At 47.4% G+C, this 20,308-nt stretch overlaps 1 protein-coding gene across 5 annotated transcripts; it reads left to right on the plus strand.

Moving 5' to 3' along the window:
• The first annotated feature begins 2,413 nt into the window (after positions 1-2,413).
• Positions 2,414-20,102, plus strand: LOC137600268 (vasorin-like). Of its 5 annotated transcripts, XM_068321809.1 has the most exons (4): positions 2,414-2,623; positions 11,652-11,796; positions 11,830-13,912; positions 15,771-20,102. In XM_068321809.1, the coding sequence occupies exon 4, from the start codon at positions 15,792-15,794 to the stop codon at positions 17,919-17,921; it is 2,130 nt and encodes a 709-aa protein (XP_068177910.1). In that variant the 5' UTR covers positions 2,414-2,623; positions 11,652-11,796; positions 11,830-13,912; positions 15,771-15,791; the 3' UTR covers positions 17,922-20,102. The 5 variants fall into 5 exon arrangements, with proteins under 5 accessions (XP_068177910.1, XP_068177908.1, XP_068177912.1 ...); XM_068321807.1 differs by lacking the exons at positions 11,652-11,796; positions 11,830-13,912; XM_068321811.1 differs by lacking the exons at positions 2,414-2,623; positions 11,652-11,796; positions 11,830-13,912 and adding an exon at positions 2,698-3,015.
• Positions 20,103-20,308: the final 206 nt, after the last annotated feature.

The following is a 20,308-nucleotide window of genomic DNA, read 5'->3' on the forward strand; positions in this document are numbered from 1 at the left end:
GTTTGTTTGTTTGTTTGTTTGTTTGTTTTTGGGGGCCTGAAAACAAACATCACGAGTACTACCTTGCAAAGAAACTAAGAAAACAGACACGTCTCACCGTTGCCGTGACGACGGACCCTTGATCCATCATCCGAGCACGTTTTTATTTTTTAAGTAGAGGAGATTTTTGAAGTTTAGGAGGGAAGGAGAAACGCTGGTGTCATTTCCGTTGTTGTTGGGGGGTTGGGGAGTGGATGGGGGGGGGTGTGCAAAGGGTCAAGTCTTCCCAGCACCGGCTGTGTGAATCACATAAACACCCCCAGAAGCGCTCCCGCCCTGACACCGGCTGCTGCAGGCCTCCTCCTGCTCACGTTGTACGAGCCTGGCTAGTTTTTTCTTTCCCACACAGGAAGACGATGCTGGGGGTGTCCAATCCAAACTCGGGGTGCAACAAAACCCCCCCAAAAATGGGCCTCATTTTGAAAAAGAATTCTGCTTTTATTTGGAACATTCCTCGATAAATAAAGTTCAATTTACCGTCCAGTGTGTGATAGTTACACCATAAACCTCCTGTAGGTGTGATGACAGCGGTTGACCCCCCCGCCCCCCCTCGATGGATGTCTGATCAATCACTTTCACCCATCGATTTCTTCCCATGAGAAAATCCCTCTTCAGTGTTTGGTCGTAAAACAGCGGCTCAAACAAAGAGCGAGGAGCCGGCCGCCGTTCTGTTTGTTCTGTCGCCCTGCTGTCAAAAAGCTCTTCCTCTTTCTCAACCTTGTAACTCTCACACACACACACACACACACACACACACACACACACACACACACACACACACACACACACACACACATGCAAACATACAGGACACAATGCAGCTCTTTAATGGGGCTGACCTTGTCCCTGATTAAACCTCTGATCGCAGACAGGAAGGTGAAGATGGAGTCCTCGTCACATGACGACTCGGGCCTTCATCGATTTTACAGCATCGGTAACCTTGACAACGGCAATGAGCAAAAAGAAATTAGACAAATTAAACCTGTCAAGGAAACATAACCAAAGACACACACACATGAAATTTGAAATTTGTCCATTTTTTTGGTTCTACTGTGTTTCTTTTTTAATTCTTCTCTAATTTTCAATAAATAATAATAATAATAAAGTTGTGAACTAACTGAACTGTTGTTTCATATATTTATATGTCTGTATTGTTGTTTCTTGAACATGTTGTTAGATGTTACTGGTTCATTTAAAAGCATTTCCTCTAAAACCGTTTTACTGTGTTGTGACGTCAACACACTCGAGCAGGTTCTGACTTGTATGATCACCTCATTTTATGTGTGTGTGTGTGTGTGTGTGTGTGTGTGTGTGTGTGTGTGTGTGTGTGTGTGTGTGTGTGTGTGTGTGTGTGTTTGTGTGAAAACGATTAGAGTTTCGTGTTTCCTCCCATCAGCACGTCTGACTCCGGAGCCTCCGTGCGCGGCTCGTTGGCAGCCGGCGGAAGTATTCGATGAGCGGCGCGTCCGCGGATCTGTTCCCAGGACGTGAGTATAAATACACGGGCTGAAAGTGGAGCCGCGAACCCGGAGACCGAACCGTAAATAAAGAGGAAACGGAACGGGCCTTCGGAACGGAGCGCAGAGCCGCCGGCCGCTGCGCGTCATGACGCACGGTCCGGATTACGCACCTGCAGGATAAAAGAATGAATGAATGAATGAATGAATGAATGAATGAATTAATGAATTAATTAATTAATTAATAGCTCTTTAATGGATCAAACCTGCGGTTAACTAAATTTTATTCAGTATCAACTAAACCTCTAGGATCAGATCAGAGTGGATTGCTCTCGTTAAACCGTTCACTCTTGTGATATGAGGTCATTTCCGGTCATGGATTATTGATTACATTCTCACTATTGAAATCTTTGTGGGTTTTAACATGAACAACAACAAAAAATAAATTCGAGTCTATTTAAGCTGCTTGGATCGAATTATCTGATAAATAATGAATACATTACAAGCAGACATGTGATATTGATTATTGGAGAATAATTTCAGCTCGTTTTTTTATTGCTTTACTTTTAATATTGATGATTTAAAAATTTAACTTTGCTGCCGAAACTAAAAAAATCAAAGCTGCTTCCAGGATTTCAGTTTCACAACTTCCGTAAAACGAAACTCCATCACTGTCCTTGAACGCGTCACCGCATCCGTCAACCCATAACCGCGTGGACCCCCGCATACCTCTCTCACGCCCCTTTGCGGGGCCGGGGGCCCCATCTTTCCTGCTGAAATACTTTTTGCAGGTGCAGCCCGCCTCGGCGGCGCGCACCACCGCGCGTTCACTGCGCCTCATGCGTACCTCCCACCCCCCCACCCCCCCAAGCTTGTTTAAGCGCTCGCCTCCTCCACTTCAATGAGCGCTATTGTGGAGAAGTCCGTGCCGCCCCTGAACGCACACGGAGCGGGTCCGACGGTCACACACGGAGCGGAGCGGACGCGCTGCGGTGACGCACCGTGCGGGACGCGAAACGCGCTGCGTGACGAGACGCGTTTGGGACGGTCGGGAGGTTTACGCGCCGACAGGAGTGGATAAGAAAGTTGGTGAGGAAGGAGCCGCGGAGGTTGGATTACTACACCAGGTAAGAGTCTCCGTGGTGATTTAAATCACGACCGTGGAACTCGTGTTTTCACCCCACGCACGAATGAATGGAATAAAAACCCCCAGCGTGGCTCTCAGATTGAGATTAATCCCGTTTTCAGAGAGGAATCCGTTAAATCCACGGGTTTAAAAACATTTTTTTTAAAGCTTTCTGGCTCTGATAATCGATCCGACTCCACGCGTGAAAACTCCCGTCCGGACCGGTGACTCTGCCGGGAGATCCTCGCGTTCCTCCCCGGGGCGCACGGGTCAGTCCCGGGTCAGGACCTGGCGGCCAGACGCGCTCGGAGCGGAGACCCGGAGGGGAACCGGATCAACTCCTGTCGCGTTTCTACCGTCAAAACTGTTTGAATCCGATGTGTCGGATCAGAGGTGACCCCCCCACACACACACACACTGGGAATTTTAATTGGGGTTTATTATACTTTTATTACAGGTGATCAATTTAATTCAGGGACTATCAAATCGATCCATCGTTAATTAAACAAACCCTTTCAGAGGGGAACGGGTTGCCGGTTTGATTCCTGTCTTGCTTGTGCTCACGCTGTTCTGGTGGGGAAATCAAACCTTCCAGGGGGGGTCAATATGTTTCTTAATTCATGCCTGAGCCACTTGGAGAAATCTAAATCCGGACTGTGACATGGGATCGCGTGCCGCCGGGCCGGCCGTGGTATTTTGTGGGCTCCTTGAAGGGGTTAGGGTGCAGATGGACACCCGGTTTGGTGGGACGCGAGCCCAGCGGGGGTAAGGGGGGGTGTAAGTATGGGAAAAGCAAAGAAAGCTCCCGTAGGAGGGGATGGACCGGAGTCCGGACGGGAGAAGCCGGAGTCGGGCAAACATTCCTGACGCCGTGTCTCAGCAATTTAATTAAGGTTTGTGTGAGATGCTGCGAGGTGGAGGCGTACCCCCCCACCCCACCCCCACACCCCCTTGTTTCCAGCTTGGACTAATCCCAAAGGTCAGCCAATAAGTGTTGGGGGGTCATGCCACCATGACAACTAACCCGAAGGAAGGAAAGCCCCCCCAATCAGGAGGTAATAACCCCGTGAAGGAAGTTAAGAGGAACAAGGTGAAGAAGATGGAGTGTGTGTGTGTGTGTGTGTGTGTGTGTGTGTGTGTGTGTGTGTGTGTGTGTGTGTGTGTGTGTGTGTGTGTGTGTGTGTGTGTGTGTGTGGAGACAGTTATCAGCCACACCGACTTAAAGGCCCTCCTCCTAAAGGGGTTTAAGTGAGCCCTGAGGTGATCTGATAACACACACACACACACACACACACACACACAAACACACACACACACACACACACACACACCCTCCGGGGTCAGACTTCGGTCACTGTGTCGCAGCCCGGGTTGGATTTTTACAGGGAAATAAAATCCGTGAGTCGACTGGCTGATGTAAAAATGTTCCTGCGGTGAGTCAAACCTCGTTTCCTGAAACTCTGCAGCTATTTTAAATCCTGAAACGGCCTGATGGCGCTTTTCTGTCTCCACCGCCGGACTCCGCCTCCATCATGTTCGACATGTGACGGCTTCACCGCTGTAGAGTCTCGGGTCCGGCCTCGCCCTCCTCCCGTCCCGTTCATCTGGTTTCCATCTCGTTTTCGTTGCCGTTTTCTACTTCGTGTTTCCTTCTTTGCCTCGTTTGTCTCGCCGCGCTACCTCCACCCGTTTCCTGCCGGCGTTGCTCCACCTTCATCCGTATTCATGATGTTGAAACGCTCGGGACACCTCCACGCATCGGAAACGACGTATAGATGGTTTGGACCGAACGTCTCGTCGCCCCATTTGGGAACGTTTAGCGAAGCGAGGCCCACACAGATGGAGCGGACGTTCGGCGTCGAGCCCCCGCCTGCTGATAAATCACCGGTTCCAGTTCAGTCATTCTGACTTCCTCCCGGCGATCAGGCGTAACCCGAGCCCTGCTGACGTTCCCAGAACACTCCCGACGAAACGCCGTTTGGACGTTCGCCACCGTCGATGCGTCGTTTGCCGGTTGTCACGTCATTCCAACGGGATGAGACTGAACATGCTCTCCAAAGGGGAACCCCCCAGGGAGGGTTTAGAGGGAGCTCACTCCCTTAATAACCTATGATGCATGTCTCTAAACACCCCCCCCCCATCCATCCTCATGGTGTGTTGTATAAACATGGTGGTTTAGCAGGAAGGTAAAGAGCGTGACACGTGTAGATTCTGTCAGACATTCCTCCGTGGTGCCAGGAGGCACCGGGACGGAAAGAAGCCTCCAGTGGGGCTATGGTCCCTTTACCTCATGAGCCCCAACTGTAACCCTAACCCTAACCCCAATCCAACCCAAACCTATCCCCAACTTTAACCCTAACCTAACCTAACCTAACCCAACCCAACCAAAACCCAACCCCAACTTTAACCCTAACTCCAATCCTAAACCCAACCCAACCCTAACTTTAACCCTAACCCTAACCCAACCCCCACCCCAACTTTAACCCTAAACCCCAACCCAACCCTAACCCCAACCCTAACCCAAACTGAACTCTAACCCTACCCATAACCACCCCCTACGCAAGTCCATCCCTAATCCTAACCCTAAACCCAACACTAGCCTGATCCTAACTCAATCCTAACCTTGACCGAACCCTACACCCAACCATAACCCTAACCCTACCCGAACTTAACTTTAAAATTCCAGTTTTTGTCACAAAGAATGAACTTTTAAGCCAATAGGGAAGCAGTTTAGCTGGAGAACTTTATCCAGGTCATTAATACTTTACAGCACTGCGCTCCGGTGGCGTCTTCAAACGATTAGCCCTGAAAACGACATCGCCGTGTCAACGAGGCCAATAAAAGTTTACTATTTTTAAGGTGAAATGGTTGCCTTGTGAACCCCCCTAGGATAGCACCACCCCCCGACAGAAGCCACGCCACGACCCGAGGGCGGAGGTGTGTGTGGAAGTGTTGTACGCTAGATGAAGGCTAACCTCACAGCTCCCTTTTTCTGAGGCCCTCCATTTCCTGAGGCCACATAGTGTGGTTCTATACACACACACACACACACACACACACACACACACACACACACACACACACACACACACACACACACACACACACACACACACACACACACACACACACACTGTGTAGACAGTAGCCTGGGGGGCTGCAGGGCCTCCTAGAGCACTTCAAAGGACGGGGGTCTGGATCGAAGTTGTTCTCAACACCGTTTGACAGTTAAGTTAACCGACGTTTTTACCACCGGCGTCTGCGCTCGTGTGCAACACGACGCAGGTATGTGTCGGGACACGCGAGGGGATTAAGGTGCACACGTATTCCGTTTCCTGTCCCGGTGTCGGTTCTCCTGCGACAAGTTTGTGTTTGCCCATCGGTCATTTTTGTCAAACAATCACAGAAAATCCAGAAGTTTGATTTGGATTTTTAGGAAAACTCAACTGGTCTGAGCACGTTGGAGCGAGATGATCGGATCATGGCCCCGAATGAACTTAGTGAAGAAGAAGAAATCTGAGGAGGACGAGGGACGTGCCTCGAAACCTGGTCCTCCTGCTTCTTTGTGTTTTTTCTTTTTTAGATTCCTCATTTTGCAGAAACGTTGCAGACTTCCAGAATGTCAGAGAATTGATTTCCATTTCCTCAATATCCTGGCTTGGACGACTCGTTTTGGTTTTCAATCTTTGAAAAAGTTTGTTTATTCCAAGGAGAATTAATGAGGCAGGAAACCTGGCCTCGTCTCGGTCAGGCTTCGTTTCTCAGGACCCCGAGGCTGCAGAGAAAATCTCCCAACTCTGGAACCTCAGCAGAACTATTTACTTGAATCCACCTGCGGACCCACTGGACAGGTGAGGGTTCGAGCCCCTTGTGGTCCAGAATGACGGGCGCTGGTTGGTTTGTTGGACGCCGCAGAGACAGAATTTCCCCATGAGGGCAATAAGTGTGTGTTATTGTAGATTGAAGGGTAATAAATCTGACCCGAAGTCAGCGGGGCATCGTTTTCCTGCAAAGTAAAGCACACATTCAGCTAAAAGCTGTTAGCCATTGCTTTAAGCACAGAATGCAGACACACACACACACACACACACACACACACACAGTCCTCCTTGGAGGCCTCGGTGCAGCTGGTAGAGGATTAAGGGGTCAGGAGTTGAGGGGTGTTAGGGGGGACCAATAGGGAGAGAGAGATTCTCTCTCAGATTTACAAACCGAATCACTCATCAGGAAGAAACGCGCCACACACGCGAGCGCGGTTCCACGGTAACTCCATCGTACTCCTTTTTGGCGCCCGTGCGACCGTCTGATGACGCCGGAGACGCCACGGGAAGACAAACACGTCAAAACGGCACGTCGAGGCTTGTGTTCGAGCGGCGCCGCGTTTCACCGCCAGGGCAGGCTCAGGTCATCCGTCTTTTCAGGCTTGTGGCATTTGGAAAAACCTCCCCGAGTAAATATTTCCTTTCGTCACATGATATTGTGTTTCTTTCACAACCGTAAAGAAAGGAAAACCAAAGGTAACTGATGTGATTGTGTCCCAGAATCAGATTCTGTCGTTAAAACAAGCCAACGATGATTAAAAGTTAATAAAAGGGATGAAGAATCGAGATATAAACGCCAAGCCAGCGAATCAGAGTCTGACTTTTTTTTTCTCATGTTTCTGTGAAAAGCAGAGAGGAGGAAGAGTCGGTCTGAAGTCTCAAACACAACACGTCTTCTGGTCATTGAACGCATCGCGGCGAGCCGTGACGGTGGGCGGTCGTGTGGTGTTTTTAATGCTCACATCTTGTTCACAGATGAGACGAGAAAACCACTTCAGAGAGATTGGCAAGTGGATCAAAAGTGGTGTGTGTGTGTGTGTGTGTGTGTGTGTGTGTGTGTGTGTGTGTGTGTGTGTGTGTTTCATTTAATAAAGTAGTTAAGCACGGACAAAGACACACAAGTCAACACGCGTGCCCAGCCAGGGGTGTGGTGACGTTTCGGATCGTTTTGCGCCTTCAGGACGAAACGCTCTGCTTGTTGGTGGTCTGGTCAGTTAGCATTAGCATTTAGCACATGAGTTTGTGATTGTAGATTGAAGCCGTAATGATGGAGGAACACGTGATGGTTCTGGTTCTGGTTCTGGTTCTGGTTGCTGCTGGTTTCTGTTAAGGTTTCATTGGTGCCTGTTGTCTGCAACCTAGCAGTGCATTAGGGACGGGGGCGCATTAAACAAACTGCAAAGATTGATGGAGCCGTTACGGAACCTGGCAGGAGAAAATGAAGCCGATCCATCTTGTCGGGTTGGGGCTGAACCCCGCCCCCGCCACCCCCCCTCGGAAGGAGGCCCGAAATAGTTTGCAAAAATTGCTGACTCAGCTATTCCCCCGAGACGACGCGCAGATGAAGAAGACGTGAAGCGACAGGATGGGTTTTACACAAACGTGTCAATATTTAACTGGGGAGGGCATGGGGTATATACTGTATATATATGGGGGTTCTTATACGTACGTACGTACGTGTGCTTTCAAGGCTCTCTTCAAACCCCCCCCGCGGGCCTCGAGCCTTTTACCCCGGGGTTGTGTGTCAGCGACCCGGTTTGCGCCGGAGCGTGTCGTCTCCATCCTGTCTCGTTCGTCCCCCTCAGAGGCCGCTTACGCTGCAGAACGCCGTCGCCGTTTACGTCCGGAAAACAGTGTCGGAACATCAAGAACGTGGAGCACATGAAGAACATGAAGGACATGAAGAACGTGTAGAACGTGAAGAGCATGTAGAACGTGAAGGACGTGAAGGACGTGTAGAACATGAAGAACATGGAGAACATGAAGAACATGAAGAACGTGAAGAACATGAAGAACGTGGAGAACATGAAGAACGTGGAGAACGTGAAGAACGTGGAGAACGTGAAGAACGTGGAGAACGTGAAGAACGTGAGGCTCGGATGCGTTTTACTGTCAGCAGACGATCTGGAAGCTGCTTCCTGGATTCTTCTGGGGGGCAGCGTTCCAAACATGTTGCAGGCTGTCGCAACGTGGCTTTCACAACAAATTGTTGGCATGCAGACCTACACACACACACACACACACACACACACACACACACACACACACACACACACACACACTTTTGTTAGTTTGTTTTGTTCTGTATAGAAATCCAAACTTCAGTTTCAAACGAAATAAAACAAAAAAAGCGTTGAAACCAGAGGAGGAGGAAATCCAGGCGTAAAGATCGAAAAAGAAAACAAACGTAAGGCGTGAGACGGCGTTAACACGACCTTTGACCTCTGTTTCCCCCTAAATCACCGGTGGAGTAATTTGAGCGTCTTCTTCCTGCAGGTCCGTCTGAATGAGTTGGAGATGAATGTTCACCAGTTTGCTGTTGAAGCAGAGCCTGGCTTGTGTCTGGAGTAATGGAGCGTTGAGGAGATAAACAGTGTGTGTGTGTGTGTGTGTGTGTGTGTGTGTGTGTGTGTGTGTGTGTGTGTGTGTGTATGTGTGTGTGTGTCAGTAGCTCACGCTGGAAATAACGACACGCATCAGGTCTGGTCTTGTAAATCCGACGGCGAGGCTTCGGCTCCGAACGACACCGCAAAGAGTTAAAAGATCGGATTCTGTGCCGCCGCGTAAAAACGAAGCCTTTGTTTCTGGGTCACGAAGGAGTCGAGGTCAGCGGCTTTAACCGCAACACACACACACACACACACACACACACACACACACACACACACACGTTTCAGTTCGCACTAATTGATTCCTCTTTCAGCAGAGACGAGTGTGTGTGTGTGTGTGTGTGTGTGTGTGTGTGTGTGTGTGTGTGTGTGTTTACTTTAAACGATCTGTTAGGAGTTTAAGTAAATACAAAAGTGACAAAGTAAACACGCATTCCACACACACACACACACACACACACACACACACACACACACACACACACACACACACACACACAAATCCGTCCCCCCTAACACTCGGTTAATGAGGTGATCCAGCAGCAGGGGATGGTAGGAGGAGGTCTTAGGTCCTGGTTGTGTGTGTGTGTGTGTGTGTGTGTGTGTGTGTGTGTGTGTGTGTGTGTGTGTGTGTGTGTGTGTGTGTGTGTGTCGTTGCAGAGGCATTTTCACGGTGTGATGATGCGTTTGCGCTCCAGATAAACATCTTGAAGTAAAGAAGGACACAGGTTGTTGCTGATTTTATGGGCGGACTTCCCTGTAAATTTCCAACACTAATGATTTAATTGGTTTTGGTAAAGTCTCATGATGACACTCGTCACGGAAGAAGCGTGTTGTCGCCTACATATCAGCTTAGTATGTTCGCACTGGACTGCAGTACGAAGCCAAAGTGCAGTACGGTGCGCCGTCGTTACTCGTGGTTAATGCATCCCAGGAGCACCCGCAAATATCAAATTCCGCAATAACGACAAACTATTTTATTATTTATGGTAATTTAAACGTTTATGAACCCTCCCCATACTGTATTTTCCGCACTATAAGGCACACCTAAAAGCCTTTCATTTTCTGAAAAACCAACAGTGCGTCTTGTACTCCGGTGCGTCTTGTAGTCCAGTGCGTCTTGTAGTCCAGTGCGTCTTGTAGTCCAGTGCGTCTTGTAGTCCAGTGTTTCTTGTAGTCCAGTGCGTCTTGTAGTCCAGTGCGTCTTGTACTCCGGTGCGTCTTGTACTCCGGTGCGTCTTGTAGTCCAGTGCGTCTTGTAGTCCAGTGCGTCTTGTAGTCCAGTGCGTCTTGTAGTCCAGTGCGTCTTGTAGAAAAACAAGTTCTTTCAAAACAAAAGGGAATTTGTTAAAAATGGCGTTGCTGCTTTGGGGGTACGACGTAGGATTGTTAGATATCAGTCAGAACCAGAACCAGAACTGGATGTGACGTCTGTTTACGTCCAGATGAGCTGAACCCGTTGTCTGTCTGTCTGGACTTGCACGAACCGACGGGGGAATTCACTGCCGTCCGGCCGGGGGCCACGCTTTGCTAACTGACAGCTGTGCTTAATGAGCGCCAGGAGGCCCCCGGTGGGGCTCGGGATCCCGCAGGTGATCATCAGTCAGTAATCAGGCCCCCGGGGGGGGGGCAGAGATAAGGGATGACAAGCAGTGACAAGTGAAGTGTGCTTGACTGGAGAGATAACGCTGATGGCAGGAAGACCAGCAGATTGAAGTTTAGGGCGAACAAAGCCAGTTAAAGCCTGGAACATTCTGCCTCTGGGGCCCGTCAGCTTCAGGTGTTTCAGGTAAATTAAGAAGTGGAAGCAGATCCCAGAGGGAGGGGGGGAAACCAACAATGAAGTCAGACGCTTCAAAGTGGAAAGTTGGAGTAATTTTAACTTCAACTCAGGCTTTCTTTTTAAAAGCTTTTATGAAAATGACAAACGAAAACAAGTCCTCCTTTTTTTTCACGCTTAATCCTGGTAGTCAAACGACGTCTAAGCCTTAAAGATCCACGCAGAAAAGACGTTAGAACCACTGGAGGACACGGAACTTCACAGGGAGGATTACACATATTTACTCAAGCGCTCTGACGGGGAAGGATGGGGAAACGTGGCGTGTTTCTGCTGCCCGCTGGCACACCTGTGTGGAGCGGCGTTCAGGTGACAGCCTTATTCCCAACTGTTGACAGACGGGATGAGCTCAGCGTCAAAGGAATGGTTCAAACTCACGCACCCTTCACGTCTTTTTAAGGAGACGGCTGGATCAACCGGTGTCACCAAAACTCGTGAAACCACATGTGAGCGCCTACCAGCCCAGACTGGCCAACGGCTCGACGCCTGGAACTCACGGTTCAATAAATATGAGTGGAAAATGGTAGATTTGAAGTTTTTGTTTGATTGTATTGGTCACATGATGCAGACAATCTAAGAAACAAATGCCGATGATGCAGACAGGAAGTCCAAGAATCACTTCCTGTATGCCGCGAAGAAAGCCTTTGCAATGTTTGGTGTTGAAGGCAGAAGAGCACACGGTATTGTTTTTAATGATCTCCACACCGACACTGGATCTGCATGTGCTGTGACCTCTGACCTCTGGCTTCCATTTGGGCAAAGGTATTCTTGATGATGCAACAGAAGAAACGGATCAGAGTCAAAGCAAAGAGAAAGACCAACGCGGACCCAAAAGTGGAGATCCAGAGAGAGACGAGACGACGCAAGGGTGGAGTACGAGACAATCAGAGACAGGTGGAACATGGAGGCGGAGCCAATCAGAGACAAGTGGAACATGGAGGAGGAGCCAATCAGCTGGAAACAATGACCGACTCTCATTAGACAAGGAATACAAGGAATCACAGGGACAACTGAGATGGAGAACCCGACCATCCAGCCTCCTCATCCTCATATAGACTTTGGACACAGTTGTCACCTCCCAGTCTAGACAACAGTTGTCACCACCCAGGTGTTAACTGCTGGGGAGTTGGGCGAAGCTGCAGGACGTCCGGCTTCAGGCTAGAGTTTGTTCAGGAATGAACCGGTGGATGGGAAAGTTGTCCAAGTTTGACGGGAGTTGTAAAGTAAAGACATTTTTGTGCGCTTAGGATTAACGGACTTTCTTGTACATTCTTGTGCACACAAACACACTCACTCACACACACACACACACATACACACTGCTTTAGAGAGTTGTTTAGCTGCTCCTATTGGGAAGGTAACCAAGATATCCCACTTCAGGGAGATCTGGGGGTGTGGACGTTGAGGTAAAGTTTTTACCCCAAACTCATTTTGCTTTTCTTTTTCCTACATGAGAATGAAGTCATCCCCCCATAGACCGACTCTCTAACTCGATTTACGAGCCTACTCTCTCCTCCTTCTTTACTGTCCCTCCTTGCTCCTCCACCTCCCCCACACAAGCCCTCCAAATCCTCCCTCACCCCCTTTTTCCCTAAAGTAGTAATCCTGGAAATCTGTACTGGTTGGTTTGCGGAGATCAAGGCTCCATTATGTGGTGATTCCTCTAACTTTGTCACATTCGGTCGAAGAGGACGACCCACGAGGGGGGTGGGGCGTCAAGTTTAGGACAAGATCGCCCAGTTTGTTCGAGATCTTGCTCATTTGAACCCAATTTCATTTCAAGGTCTTTCATTTGGAGGTGCATCCTATCCGGATCTGCATACGATACTAAGTGAGGTGCCAAAAGTGGCATAGATGGATATTACTGGAGTACGAATCTCTTCGTATCTCTGGTCACAAGTCAAATTGTGCATAAATGGATTCAATCTTGGGCTACCACCTGTTAAACCACCAAATTTCTGTTCGTCCCTCTCAGTTTACCTCTCCTACCGTCCAGTCAGTCCATCTCTCCCCCTTTCTCTACCTTCGTCTTGTCAGAGGGAGGACAGAGGTTTACGTGAGTCTTTTATTTGGCCTCACTGTGAAGGATGGCTGCAGCATGTTGTGGGTAACCTAATCCAGCTGTTTCGTCAACGTAGCGTCTATGTGTGCGTGTCTGCTGGTGTGAACATGTGCAGGAATGTGTGTGTCGGGTCGGTCTGCAGGTCTCGGGTTCCTGTTGGCCTGTTTCGCGTCATTTTGACAACGTATCGGCGCTCGAAGCTGAGGATGTACAGCGAAGACTCGCCGGCAGAGCGCCGTCACGTCGTCCCATTTGATGGTGAAATTCTAAAACGGTAAAGACAGCTGGTTTTGTAATCCCACTAATGTGAATCTGCTCGTGTTTTGACTGCTGAGGTTAACATGGTGCGTGGCAGATTCTTGGCTTCCTGATACGTTCGTACGGAACTCCAGATGAGGGCAAAAACGTTCAAAGAGAGGCCAGGACGCAAAGGAAGCTCAAGCAGATTGAACTTAAAGTTACTTCTCTCGCTTGTGTTTTGACTTTTCATCCAAGTGTTTTCCTTTAACTCAACTGTTTTGACAGGAAGTCAAAATTCAATGCAGGACGCCAACGGCGAACGTGTGAAGTCCAAAAATCTGCTGTATACGTGTCTGCTCTTATTTCTCGGAACGATGATTGTCAATACTCATTTCATACAAAAACATCAACCATCAAATGAAACTGATATCTATATATAGTTAACCACAAAACAGCAAAACGGGTCATTGGTTAATTAGAAAATTAGCAATGGAATTACATGCATTTCTGCTGCACTTGTAATTGATGAGAACTTTTTGGGGAGCAAAGGGTTAACAGCATCTGAAGAAGGAGACGCGTTTCAGGTTGAGAAATGCTTCACTGACAGTCTTATGAGCAACACAAAACTAAACCGCTGTGAAATGAGCATCTTTTATGGGAGGAGGTCGGAGGTCAGGTGCGGAGCGGCGGCCCTGGAGCGTGGAGAAATCAATTTAAACAGGTTAGCTTTGGGTCGACGCTATCTGTCATTTAAACACCTTTAAAGCAATAAAGGGCAACGCTTATTTAAACTGTGTTGTTCTATAAACGGGAACTAAATGATGCAGGAGACTCCGACTGACGCATGAACCTCCTTCGTCACAGCGATTAGTGTTTTAGGGTTTGGTTTTCTAAGTTCTTGTTCCATGTTGTGTTCCAGAGTCTCTCTGGAAACTTAAAAAACCAACCAGAAACAAACAATCGGCGTGCTTCCCGTCATTGTTTTGCCTCTTTTTTACAACCTATTTGTTCCCATTTGTAGTTGCGTTCAAAATGACAAAGGAAAGCATCGGAAACATGCTGAAAACAAACCCGTTAATTAAACTGCGGTCTTTCAGCTTATTGTCTGGTCTGTCATTTGATTGAGGGAGTAGGATTGCCTGTTTTGATAGTATCTGTTTTACATTAGCTGGTGTTTAAAGACCAAACATGGTTAAATCTTCTGTTTGCCATCAGAATGTCAGCTCTCTTTCTGTCCCTGCTTTCATTCCTTTCCCTCACCTCCCTTCGTACTAAATAAAGAGAGACTTTGAGGGAATATTGCAAATTCCTCCCGAGCCGACAAGCTCTGACCGCATATGTTATGAGGAGACGGAGGGCAGAAAGGGAAAGAAGGCGAGCTCCTGACTTTAATAACTTGGCTTTCTCCTAAACGGAGTTTTGAAAAGGGCAAGAGAGTAAAAGTTAACCAACACAAAACAGATCAGAAGGAAGAGGAGATGGTGAGTAAGACCAACACTGGTGACGAAGATTGAGCCTGAACATTGAGCATAAACTAGAAACATGTATGGACATCCCATCCCATGGTAGAGATGTTCAACAAACCAATGTGATCCACCTTTTATTATGTCATTAATTTATTCCTTCAGAGTTTGTGCTTCACTTGTTATTGTTTGACTGTTGTCATGGCCACTCCATCATGGGTCATGGGACTCCATCTGGTCCAGAGTTAAAGGTCTCGTTCTCCAGACTCAATCCTGTGATACTTTGGAATCATTTTTGTGGACCGCACAGCTGCACTCATCTCTATATCGTTTTGGGGTGTGTTCCATTCAGTGTGACGCTTCCAGTCCGCTGGACAGGAATGGGATAGTGTTCTATTTCTACAACATGATGGAGGGAAACACCGACCTCACCTCCGTTATGAGAAAACTGTTGAACAGGATGATAAAGGAAATTAAAGGAATCCTGGGCAGATCCAGACATTTTTACCTTTTCTTTAATTTCTAAGGGAATCATTCATGAAATATCGGAAATGTTTTCAGAATTGGTCTTCATGTTCCAAAACAAATAAAAATCCAGACCCACCAGATGGAACTTTATTTTTCTTAGTGTGTTGTTTGCACCGTGGAAACCGATAGAGGGTGAATCTGATTTTGGATTGAATTGAAGGAGGCTGTTGGGCTGACTGAGTAATATATATAACATACACATGTGATGCCTGTGTCTTTTCAAAAATAAACGTGTGTTTATATGTGGTAGCTGTGTTCTGCAGCTGAATTACTGCAGATGGGGTTTCACGGGCGAAGGACCGTGTCATAAACACTTGGAAGAGGCTGAGTGGGTTTCTCACTTACCCCAGAAGGGTCAGCCTGGGTGGGCTGTGTGAACCTGTCGCCTCGGCCTGTGGGTCCTGGTCCCTGGGGTGTCTGGATGTGAAAGACAAAAACCAGTAAATCGCCTTTGATGCAGCCGCCAGTGCTTCAGAAATTAGATTGAGAACATGACGTCTTACATGCTTCATAAACCTACTAGACAGTCTTCACTTCGTCTCCTGAATCTTCAGTGGTAATTAACTCAAACTTCTTCCTGTTTTTCAGAGTTCTGGTCCTGACCAAACCATGATGCTCTACATCCTGCTCCTCTTCCTGTCCCTTGGTCTGGCCTTATCCTCTGACTGCCCGGCTGACTGTACCTGCACGGTCCAGGATTCCATATTTTGCATCCATCGACTCTCCAGCACCGTTCCCCATGTCCCCATCACAACGCAAAATCTCTACATCTTCCAGAATGGTATCAACACCTTGTCCCAGGAGGATTTTAAAGGCTTGGGAGATCTGGAGTTGTTAGATCTGAGCCAGAACGACCTGTCAGAGATTCCAGATGGTGTGTTTGAGATGCTGTCGAAGCTGAAGAACTTAGACCTGTCCTCAAACCATATTACCCATATTACTAGAGACAGCTTTTCTGGGTTGGTCCAGCTAGAGAGGCTGTATCTCCATTCAAACCGCATCCAGAGCATCCATTCAGAAGCTTTTGAAGGTCTAGAGATGCTACTGGAACTCAAACTCCAAGGGAACCAGCTCACCTCTTTGCCTCCACTTCATTTCCCTAGCCTTCTGCTTTTAGACCTTAGTTTCAACAACATCCCCATCCTGAAAACCTTAGACCTCCAGACTCCCCACCTGGAGGCCCTTAAGGTGGCATCTCTGGGGCTGACATCTATAGATGAGGATCTCATAGCCTCCTTGGGGAACCTCCATGAGCTTGACATCTCAACAAACCAGTTAACTGAAGTACCTCTAGCTCTAAAGCAGGACTCCCTTAAGGGGCTGATCAAACTAAGCTTAGCTGCCAACCCATTGGCTGAGCTCAAAGTTGAGGACTTCCAGAAACTGACTGGACTTCAAGAACTGGATCTCAGTGGACTTAATCTCCAGGGCTTTCCCCAGAACTTCTTCCAGACGTTCCCTCGGTTGGTGCACCTGACAGCAGCTGAGAATCCTTTCAACTGCTTGTGTCCGTTAGCCTGGTTCCCCACCTGGCTTAAAGAGAAGGACGTGACTCTTGGGAGACCTGAGGAAACCAGATGTCACTTTCCTTTAGTTAACGCTGGCAAGAAACTTTCAGCTTTGGATCACAAAGACTTTGGGTGTCCTTATACCACAACACTGCTGATTGGCTCACCCATTGGAAGTACTCTTGTTCCCCAGATTCCCACGACATCTCCAGACACCCCCTATACCAATGCTATTCCTCCTCCTCTTCATCCTCAACCAAGTGAAGAAACCATCTACCCAAAAACATCTTACCCTCTCCCTGCAGAACCTCCAGTAACCCCCAGCTCCACCAGTGAGCGATTTGAGCCACACATATGCCCGCCAAACATCTGCCTAAATGGTGGTACTTGTAATTTTGACCCACTGGGTCAACTCAGCTGTGTTTGTCCTTCTGGAACCTCTGGCCTCTACTGTGAAAATGTGGAAGAGGTCGCTGAGACACCGAAACACTCAGCGACAGAAGTTTCAGTAGTTGCCCCTTTAATACCCACTGACCTCAATGCAATCAGCTCACGAGAGGTAACATCCACATCTATCCTTCTCGACTTGCATCGCTTCATTGAGACACGACCACACATCCGTGGCATCAGGTTGACCTACCGTAACCTCTCAGGGCCTGACCGCCGCCCCATTATCCTGAGCGTACCGGCATCATACCCAGAGTACACTTTGCGTGGTTTAAGACCCAACTGTACCTACTCAGTCTGTGCCAGCCCCCTGGGTGAGAAAATCAACTCTAGGGCCAACGGCACCGTAGAACCTGGGTCGTGTACAGAGGCTCGCACTGAAGGGCTTTCATTGACGTCCTCAGAGTCCAGGGTGGAGACCCAAAGCACAATGACGTACACCCTAATTCCAACCCTGGCTGCCCTGGCACTGGTGCTCGGGCTGGCAGTTGTAGCTGGGGCCGTCATCTGTATCCGTAAAAGGAGACAGGCCAATGCAGGAATGGAGCTTGAGCTTGGCCCAGCTGATCCCGATCCTATGGAACTGGACGGGATAAAGGTCTGCCTGGATAACGGGGAAAACGGTGCATTGCCTGACAAACAGCCTGAGATTGACCGCTGCCACAATCCTCATCCACCTGCATCCTTGCATCAAAATGGGGGGTTGGACTATGAAGTCTCCTTAATGCAAGGACATTACCCATCAAATAACAATTTATCCTCCCTAAAGCCGTCATATTTCTGAGATGCAGTAACTCACAAAAACTTTGAAAGGTTTGTAGAAAGGTTTGCCAGCTTGGACTTGAGAGGTCCTGCTACAGCTCAAAATATCATTTTCATTCCAATTTCACATAACAACCTGGCAAAAAACGTATGTTTCTGCCCAAATGATGAGAATGTAGGGAATGTTTTGCACCACTGTGGGGCAACGACAAAGACTGTGGCATAAAGTCATCCAGCTGATGCTGACAACGGTGAAACTTAACTGCTTAAACTAAGTGCAATTAACTAGAAGGGTCTCAGACTGAAAACGGAAGTGCCTTTTTGCATTGACACGACTGTAACCGATGACTTTTTTTTTAAAGTATCTTTGTTTATATCAAAGAAACTATGTGAATGAGCTGTAATCCTGTTGCTGGATTTGGGAGGTAGAGTTTGGACAAAGGTGTCCCAACATTTGGGCTGCAGAGCTGGAGGAAGAGACATTGCCTCAAACGGTGTCAACAGTCATGGAGATGTGTGATAGAAAGTGGAGTCCTGACCAACTCCAACCGCTCCATGGGAATTTTAAACAGAACTTGCACTGAAAGGAAATATTTCTTTGTCTTGATTTTGTCCCCGTCACAAACTGCCCCAAGACTAAGGGTCATATAAGGACATGCAATAACAGATGACTTTGAAAAGACATTATGAGATGATTAGAATGGGTTGATGATCATAAAACCTGCCTAAATTTTAGATGTTTCTGTGGAACCTCAACTTCAACTTTCTTGTCGTGCAGATTTGGGTTCTTAAGTCAACAGATCAACCATAATTCTCTCCACACATCCCGGAGCTTTTGACTCTGTGGGAGATAAATTTGCTGTGAAAAGATAAATGGACTGAGTGAAGAGCCATTTAGAATGGACTTTGCTTGCATTGTTCTTTGCTGTGACAGGAAGACTGTTATGTTAAGCCTTTGTTATAATGTTTTTGTCATGTGTTTTTGGGTATTTTTTTATTGTGCTTTTTGATGTTTATGTCCGTTTAATATTGCTGTTCTTGTTGGTAGACGAAACATTAATCGTGCTCCCTTAAGACGGTCTGTTTAAGTCATCACGGTTTATTTCCTATTTATAAGCTCGGCCGGAATTCTCAGCTCTAAAAGCAAACAACAGTAATCAAATGTCCAATAAAAAAAAAGAAGAAGATTAAATTTAAAAAATGAAATCTGTCTGTACAAGGGTTACTAAAAATATATCTGAACTGTAGCGTGTGATTCTTGGTGTCATTTCAGCCAATCTGACTAATAGTAATTCTCAAAAATCTACTTTTAAAGGTCTTTTGCCACACGAAACAACAAACACATGCTGAGAAGAGAACATTCAAATAACTTGAAGACAATTTGCCTTGAGTCAGACTTTTAGACACGAGTCTCCGGTTGGCCTCTCAGAGCGCATCGTCTCTGAGATACGGTCTAGACAATGTCTTCTCATTCTAACTCCATGTGACGCCACTCTGGTGTTTTTAGGTCAGCAAGGGTATTCGTTTATAAGTTCTAGCTAGATGGAAAATGTACAAGGTGATGCACATTCAGATCTAGTTTGAGTCTTTTTTCTTGTCCACCTTTTATGCCTTTTGTGTGTTTTTTTTGTCTTTTCCTTTCATTAGAAAGAACCTTAACTTGTCACGTATGAATAGGTTTACAGACGTGCCTTAGCAGCATTAGAGCCTTAATACAATAATATCAGTCATGACATGCACTCTATATTCCATTGCAAAGTGAAAAAAGATGAAGAAAGATGAAATGTGATGTATTCAATGTAGTCGGGTCCTGGTTATATAACCGCGTGTTTGTTCAGGTGTCCGTGTGTGCCTTTCCCTTCCCGTTCGTCGGCGCTCGTGTCTGCTTTACAACTGAACCCATGCGCTACAATCCATCCGCCATCCAAAATCAACTCATCATTCTTTGGCTTCTCTGCTGTCTCCACGTTCCAGTACAAACACAGAGACAGATGCTCGTATGTCTGAAGACGAAAGTGAGGCAGGAAATGTTTGAAATACTTCGAACACGCTCGTCGAGGAGCCCCTCCCCTCTTCAGTTGTGGAACTTTTCTTTTTCTTGTTGCTTTTTGTTTCATCGGTGATGTTTCTGTGTATGTTTTTACCCTGAAAAGCAATGCCGAGGCAAAAAAGACTAGTATTAAAAAGGACTAAATGTTAAAAATGTCTGATTTCATGTCTCATGACGCTCGGTGTGGAGTTTACCCTGCTCACTTTTTCTGTGGATCTGAGGAATTTGATGCCGTTATGTCATTTCTGAGTCAAATCAAAGGATTTCCAACAACAACAGAACCTGATTGCAAAGAGTCTGCAAACCTCATCACCCTCATCTAAACCCAACCACAGCATGATGACTGTGACGTTATGGTG

The sequence above is a fragment of the Antennarius striatus genome, chromosome 8, assembly GCF_040054535.1.
Source record: "Antennarius striatus isolate MH-2024 chromosome 8, ASM4005453v1, whole genome shotgun sequence".
Classification (NCBI taxonomy): domain Eukaryota; kingdom Metazoa; phylum Chordata; class Actinopteri; order Lophiiformes; family Antennariidae; genus Antennarius; species Antennarius striatus.